The 8,198-nt window shown below is 39.0% G+C and overlaps 1 protein-coding gene across 2 annotated transcripts in view; it reads left to right on the forward strand.

Moving 5' to 3' along the window:
* sh3glb2a (SH3-domain GRB2-like endophilin B2a) overlaps positions 1-6,863 on the forward strand; it is a 40,420-nt gene extending 33,557 nt beyond the window's left edge. For both annotated transcript variants that reach the window (XM_014028514.1, XM_014028515.1), the window contains one exon: positions 4,372-6,863. In XM_014028514.1, coding sequence (XP_013883968.1) covers positions 4,372-4,479 — 108 coding nt within the window. In that variant the 3' untranslated portion in view covers positions 4,480-6,863. The remainder of the gene's footprint in view (positions 1-4,371) is intronic.
* Positions 6,864-8,198: the final 1,335 nt, after the last annotated feature.

The following is an 8,198-nucleotide window of genomic DNA, read 5'->3' on the forward strand; positions in this document are numbered from 1 at the left end:
ATAATCAAAATGAAACATAAATTACAGTTTTCGCACATACTGTTGATTTTGTCTGCCTAGTTCTTCTGTATTATCTATGATGTAGTTTTTAATGTTCAAGTATTTTTAATCATAAGCTTCATAATGTGTACGTTGATGCTCAATGACAAAGGTAGACGCTGTAAGGGCRATTTTGTTATAAGCAGAGTTTATTTATATAGCACCTTTCATAGATATAAAATCACGAAGTGTTTCACGATAAAAGYAAGATCAAATTTTAAAAGCATCACATTCATTCAATAGTACAAGTAAAAACAGGGTAGAGTACAAAAAATATAAATAAAAACTTCTGACAGCTAGCTAAAAGCTTGTTTGTAACAGAAAGTCTTAAGATTTTTTAAAGCATCATTAGAATCAAAGCTGTATGGATTGAGGTGATGCATTCCAGTCGGGGTGCAGCTGCTTGGAAAGACCGATCCCCACCAGATTTAAAATGTGTGCAGAGTACCACCAACAACCTCTGACCCGATGACCTCAAGCTGTCAGATGGTGACTGAAGCTGGATCAAATCTGAGATATAAGAGGGAGCTTCTTCATGKAAGCTCTAAAAGTTAAAAACAAAATTTTAAAATGAACTGGGAGCCAGTGAAGAGAAGCTAAAACAGCTGTGATGTGAGCTCGTTTGTTAGTTAGCAATCTTACATTATTGTGTTGTTAAATTCAAAAGTGTAATATTTACATACAGATAATCCTTTTCTCAGCACAAAATAACTTAAAACAGTGGTTTTTTAATGTACTTGATTAATAGAAATCTGCCTTTAATATTGTTTCTGTTAATATGTTGGTATTCTCAGTGTATATGCAGACAGAAGCTGTAAGGTGTGTCTGGAGGCGAGGGTAAAATATAAGATCAGCCTCAGGATTTTTTCCACTATCAGCCTTGTAAAGAGCACTCAGATTAAAAAACTCATTTAGATTTCTTGTTAAAAGGCAAAAATTTAGTGAGCTATCCTTTTTCCTTTAATGAAGTCAGAGAGCCTCGCTGCTGCTCAGAGTGGGTTTGCTCCTTTTTGTAATACCTGCATGTGAGCTGTAGAGATCACCTGATGGATCAGTGATGTTCTCTGGCACAGAGCGGGAGAAAACAGCATAGTTTGTCATTTTAATGACTGCTGCCTCAAAAACACTGGATAATAAACCTGGTTGAAACAAGGACCAAATTTTTAAGTAGTTTCCTGTGAGATCTGCAAGCAGCTGTTTGTGAAGGGACAGTCTGAACTTTCAAGCCATGATGCTAAAGTAGAATGAGGAAATCTTAAATTTAAGCTAGCTTAAAACTTTACAGGTAAACTGCAAACTGAATATTTGAAGGAAGTATGGAGCTAGGGTTTTGTTATCTACTGCATTTTAAAATGGGCAAAAACAAAACATTTTTATTGAAAACATTTGTAAGGTTGGTTAGCTAATGGTTTATGCTAAAGGTCACTGTGGCTTGCCAGTATTCCACAATCTGTGCTGTGCCTCTGATGTGTTTAAGGCTTTTTCTGCCAGTATGTTGATTTCATATTAATACTATAACTTGCAGAATTTTATTCAGTTGCAGAGTATTTTAGCTTGTTGATAGGTACTCTTCAGGCAGGGAATGCTGTGTGTCATGGTTGTAAAACTCAATGGAGTAAGACTAAGTGATGAAGACTGCGCTGAAATTTGGTGCTGGAAAAGTTTGAAAATTTACCTTGAAAATCATTGAAAAGTGCTTGAATTTTACTGTGGGGAAAGTGTACGAACCCTGAACACAGACAGAGCCATTTTATTTACACACAAAGCATTCTGGGTAAATGATGACGTGAATAGGTCCTCAGTGCGAGGCTGCTAGCGAGCTATATCCACCCCGAAGGTTAATCTTGGACAATATCTGATGATCGACTCTTTTAAATGAAACAAGAGAGCGTTGACAGAGAGGAGAAGGTAGAAATGACTCAGTCTGTAACTAAAAATATGGATGGAGGACAACAGAGCTGCTTTATGGAAGAAGAACCTCAGCTTAGTTAGCGTTGGCGCCAACGCTATGTTGCCTTATATGTATTAGCTTGGCACTATAGCTTGACAAACTAACAAGCTAAACTGAGGTTCTTCTTCCATGAAGCAGCTCTGTTGTCCTCCATCCATATTTTCAGTTACAGGCTGAGTCATTTCTACCTTCTCCTCTCTGTCAACRCTCTCTGGTTTCATTTAAAAGAGTCGATCATCAGATATTGTCCAAGATTAACCTTGAGGGTGGACATAGCTCGCTAGCAGCCTCACACCGAGGACCTATCCACGTCATCATTTACCCAGAATGCTTTGCGTGTAAATAAAATGGCTCCGTCTTTGTTAAAATAGATTTTTAAATTTTTAGTTTAAAAATTATAAAAACTAAACATCCTACAGTATTTTTACAGTCTTTATTTTACAGTTAAAATATGTTTTTATCAAATAAAGTCAAATGTTGCAACTAATCGTCCCTTTAAATTACTACATGAAATCCTGTAAGCATAATCTCTTTGAAATCAGTAATTTTAAAGTAGACGTCTGTCAGTCTTTCAAATAAAAATTGCAATTTTAAAATATTTTGTGCTGTGCAAAGGACTGACTGTGCTATAATCTTTCAAATATGAAATTAGAGCATACACAACAATTTACGTTTTCATGTGTTTGCTCCGAAAAGTTATGGAGATGGTTAAATATTTGTATTAATAATAATAATACATTTTATTTGAAGGGAACTTTCAGGTCACTCAAGAACAAAATACAATTAAAATACAGTATATATTGCAGTAAAACCCAAAAAGGAATAAAACAACAAATAAAAAAACAATAGAAAATTCATACATAGCATAATGTTAAATAGAGGTGATGAGAGATGGAACTTTCACTGAATATGCCTGTTTGAAAAGAAGAGTTTTAATCTGTGATTTAAAAATGGAGCTGATGGGAGAGTTTTGGATGTTTTGATGTACGTTTCATCAGACCCAAATGTCGTGGCTCCTGTGGATCTCAATGCTGCAGATTAAAGTCTGCTTACAGTTTGGCTGCTTCATTATGCACCTCTTTACATGATCCCAGTGTGCAGGAATAAGGCTCTCAGATGTGTGGTTGTGTGTTAGCATGCAGGGGTGAGTGCCTATGTAAACATAGGGTGCAGAAATAAAATCAGTCAAAACATTGTTTTTTTATCTCTATGAAATAAACTGGATGCTAATTATGCAAAAATAGATGAAAGTTAAAGGCCTGGAATTTCTTCAAGTAATGCATATTTTTACACTCATGCCACATGCACACTCAGTAAAACCCTAAAGACCCTGCAGAGACCCTGCAATAACCACTCAGACATGTTCCTTTACCACATCATCCTGTATAAACTGTCATTTACCATCAAGGTTGTGTCTGATCTGCTGCACTGGTCCAGGAGCACAGAACACGGCTGTAGAACCACTAGAGAAACTGATGGGGAGGAGGAGAAATGACCAAAATCGTCTTCTGAAAGAGGATGATCGGTGAAACCACCTGTTTGAGGAATTTAAATGTGAAACAGAGTCTGTATCAGCTGCCGGCTCATCATTGTTTTACCTTAAATGACAAAAAGATTGTGAGCTGCAGAGTTGCACGTGAGATCAGAGTGGATCATCTGTCAGAGCTGATGTAGAAAGGAATGAAGTCTTGCACTGAGACCGAAGTTCAACATCAGAAACGTCAAACAGTAATGGAATGACAACACCTGTTTTTTTTTCTAACCATCACCCTACTGTGAACCATCAGGCTGCTTTCTGCTGGGCCTCTGTTGTCTTTAAAAGGAGTACTACTCTACTCAATTTATCAAATCAGTCAAGCTGCCCACATGTTGTAGTGTCTTTGAGCAAGACACCCATACCCTCTGCTGCCTTCATAGCTGCGTCCTGCTCCACCTGGGTGTATCTCATATGTGATGGGTCCAATCCAGATAATATATTTAGTTGTACAAAAACACACATGATGACTTTCACCAGCCTCAGCACCATCTGCACACACCTGATCTATGCTCCGCACACACACATGTGTGCAGGAGCACGGACATTGTTCTGTGGAGAAAACAACAACAAACTAAATAAACAATGTCACAGCAGAGTGGTTTATTATCAGCCATGGTTTCATTCATGTTTCATTGGTTTTGAGAAAGAGTAGTTTTCTAAGCCTGATAATAAAAACAGGTCCTTGTGTGGCTAGCATTACCCTAGCTGGGATGAAGGTTTCTGTCTCTTTCAGCGTGCTTTGTGTTTGATATAATAGCTGATATTGCTAACTGCAGGGTAGAACTTGTTTAAGTTTTGTTCTACGTTAATTGAACATCTAACGCACCTGTCTTCTGTTTTCCAGCTGATCACAGTTTACACCGTGCTGGGGATGGACTCTGACTGGCTGATTGGAGAGAGAGGAAACCAGAAAGGAAAAGTTCCTGTGACATACCTCGAGCTGCTCAGTTAGAAAACATGCATGTGTGATTGATTCCAACTGAAGCCACAAGGATTTTTCTTTTCTTTCACTGGATTGCTCACGGTTACACTAATATGACCACAATAAGCACTAACAGCAGCTGAATGCACACATTTATCCACCGTCAGAACACAGCAGTGGTCCCAGAGACATTGTTCAGTGAGTGCAGGAGAATCCCCGGCAGAGACGTGTGATGCTTTTGGTGAAGTTATTTTCATTTTGCTGTCATGTTTTTATTGATTATAGTGTAACTCAAAGATTCCAGCTGACCAGTTCTATCCACATTATGCTACCTTATTATTCTTAGTGATTTCATATTTTGTTTCTGTTTAAAGTCTTACCTGAGCTCTGATGAAGAGTTGTAAAAAAAGTATATTTATGTATTTCTATATTTATTTGTGCATCGAGAATGGAGACGTGAGCCTCTGTGTGTACCCGAAGGAAAGTTGGAGCAGCAGGACAGATTAAATAATCTGAGCTCATGTTGTCAGTTCTTTGAGGACAATGGGTGAAAGAAGAAGTGAGTCGTTGTGTGGTCACATCACACCACTCTGACGTAATCAGTTCCAGTTCCTCCAGGCGTGGAGAGTATGAAAAATATTTGTTTTGATACAGTGCCATCGCTGAATGAAAGCCAACCTGCTGAAATTCCAGGCTTTTAGGTATCTGACATGATAAAATGTTCTGATGTCCAGATTTTAAAATATTTAGTGTGCAAAAACACACAACAGTTTCCACCATGTTGTGTTTTTACGAACAACAGGAAGTGTGTGAAGGTGCTCCCCATTCATTGTCCTATCATGACCTTTAACATTTAAGCTGATAATAATGCCTGTAGAGTCCGGGCAGGAGCTCCTTGTAGTCTGGGTTTTTTGTAACTTCCCTGGCACTGCACAGTCTGACCTTAGGGTGAACTCCTGACACATCCACTCCTGGTATAACTGTCAGCTGACCTAAATGGTTTAACTTGTGAAAAATCTTTCTCTATAAAACTCCTGCTTTTGAAGATCTGCTCACATGGAGGAGGGTCACTTAATCAATACATTGGACACATTTCCCATTGTTTCTTTCTTCTTTAATGAATATTGGAGTCTGTTGTGTGTTTTTGTACAGCTGATATTAGATTTGAATACTTTTGAAACGTGGAAAACACCCAGTCAAATTATTACGTCTAAATGAAAGAGGCTGGACTTTCTGTAGATGATAAATATCAGTCTTTCCCTTTTCCCAAATTTCTATGACATGAACAAATTTGCCATCTTTTTTATTTTCCTGAAAAGCTTGAGATAATTCAGACTTCTGCTGACTCTGTGGTGTTACTGCACAGTTTAAAACCATCCAGATGGACAACATCTCATAGGAGGTAGATTTGCTTTAATTGCTAATGAAATGATCACTATTAGAAATGACTCTGGTTGCTTTAGGTTGTTGGGTTCGTTTGGTTTTTTTTTTTGTTTGTTTGTTTGTTTTTTGTTATTTTTTGTTTATTTTGATATCTTCACCCAGCGCTGCAAGTTCCCCTTTGAACACAGTAAACACCTGTTGATCAAATAAACTTAATCGCTTCGTCCTGACTGCCTTAAGATGAAGGGAGGGCCAGGCCGCCTGGTGGTGGTGGTGGTGATGATGATGATGATTATATCATCTTCACTCATCAGCCAGCATGCAGGACTGTAACCTGCTCTGATTACAGCTGTGTCTGTGCACTTTGTGTCCTTTAGTGTCTGTTTCTTCATGTTAAAGTGTTCTCAGGCTTAATGCTGCATGACTGTCCTGCTGCAAGTTTGTGTCTCTGTTTTTGTGGGTGTGCGTGTGTGGACATGTTTTTTGCTACATCGTGGGAACCATTTTCCCAAAAAAGCAACCACGTGGGGGCCAATGCCTGGACCCTGTGGGTACAAATGCTAATTACGGGTGGTGGGTTAGGTTTAGGACCAAGGTGTGAATTGAGTTTAGGTTAGTTTTAGGGTCAGGTAGGTGTACCTGTGAGGTTAATTTTAGGGTAAATGTTCAGGGTTAGGATATAAAATTTCCAAAAATTGAATGGAAGTCAATCCACAGTCCCCACGGGTATATAAAAACCAGACTCTGTGTGTGCGTGTGTGTGCTCTCACTTCCAGGTTGTGTAAATAAATGCATGAACATGTTTTGAAGATGTTTGACTTCAGGACTTCTGTCAGACAGAAAACACTTGAATAATATTTGTTGTCAGAAGAATGTAATCCAGTGTGTTCTGCTAACATCCCTTGTGCTGGTCTGACTTTTTTTAAACAAACGTTGTAATGCTGATGTACTCTCTGTTGTATTAAGTTTCTGTTTTTTTGCCTGAACTTACAAAACAAACTATGATTTAATAAAATATGTAATTTATTTGACTTTGTCTATTCATAGTGATCACTTGGATTAATCCAGAGGGTTTTTTTTTGTTTGTTTATTCATCTTTAATAGAGGAGAATAAAAACAATCCCAGGTTTCTGTTTAGTACTCTAGCCAGACTAACAAAAAGTCCTATCTCTGTTGAGCCTGTATCCCTATAACTCTAAGTAGTGATGACTTCATGCGATTCTTTATAGATAAAATAATTTTAATTAGAGATAAAATTCACAACAAACCGCTTGCTACTGTCTCTGATTCTCTGTCAGATGAGGCAACTTTAGTGCCACTAGAACCTGATTTATGTCTGGACAGTTTTTGTCCTGTTGAGCTGTCTGAATTATCTAAAATAATAGCTTCATCCAAACCATCAACATGTCTGCTAGAACCCAACCAGAGCAGGGTCCACTCAGAACAGACGTTGCATTGGTCATCCAAAGAAGCTGAGTACATGTGSTCAGCGTCACATCCAAATGCTGTCTTTGAAAGATAGGCGCAGGCAGGAGAGCTGTCAGCATTGCTGCAGAGACTGAAGAGGTGGGGGGGATCAGCCTGTCAGTGCTCAGACCATACACAGCATGCTACATCAAATTGATCTGCATGGCTTTCTCCCCAGAAAGAAGCCTCTTCTGAAGTCTGTACACAAGAAAACCTGCAATCAGTTTGCTGAAGACCTATGTCAACAAATGACATGGATTACTGGGACCATGTCCTATGGTCTGATGAGACTGAGATTAATTTGTTTGGTTCAGATAATCTCAAACATGTGTGGCAGCAATGAGGGGAGGAGTACAAAGATAAGTGTGTGATACCTACAGTCAAGCATGGAGGTGGGAATGCCATGGTCCAGGGCTGCATGAGTGCAGCAGGTGTTGGGAAGTTACATTTCATTGAGGGACACATGAACTCCAATATATACTGTGAATTACTGAAGAAGAACATGATCTCCTCCCTCCGGAAACTGGGTCTCAGAGTAGTGTTCTAGCATGATAATGACCCCCAAACACCTCTAAAACGACCACTGCTTTACTGAAGAGGATGAGGGTAAAGGTGATGGACTGGCAAAGCATGTCTCCAGACCTAAACCCAATAGAACATGTTCGGGGCATCCTCAAACAGAAGGTAGAGGAGCGCAAAGTCTCGAATATCCGCCAGTTCCATAATGTCGTCATGGAACAGTGGAAAATCATTCCAGTGACAACCTGTGAAGCTCTGGTGAACTCCATGCCCAGGAGAGTTAAGGCAGTTCTGGTAAATAATGGTGGCCACACAAAGTATTGACACTTCAGGAACTTTCACTAAGTCCAAGAGATAGACCATCTGCATAAAAAGTACCA

The sequence above is a fragment of the Austrofundulus limnaeus genome, unplaced genomic scaffold (assembly GCF_001266775.1).
Source record: "Austrofundulus limnaeus strain Quisiro unplaced genomic scaffold, Austrofundulus_limnaeus-1.0 Scaffold774, whole genome shotgun sequence".
NCBI classification, from domain to species: Eukaryota; Metazoa; Chordata; class Actinopteri; order Cyprinodontiformes; family Rivulidae; genus Austrofundulus; species Austrofundulus limnaeus.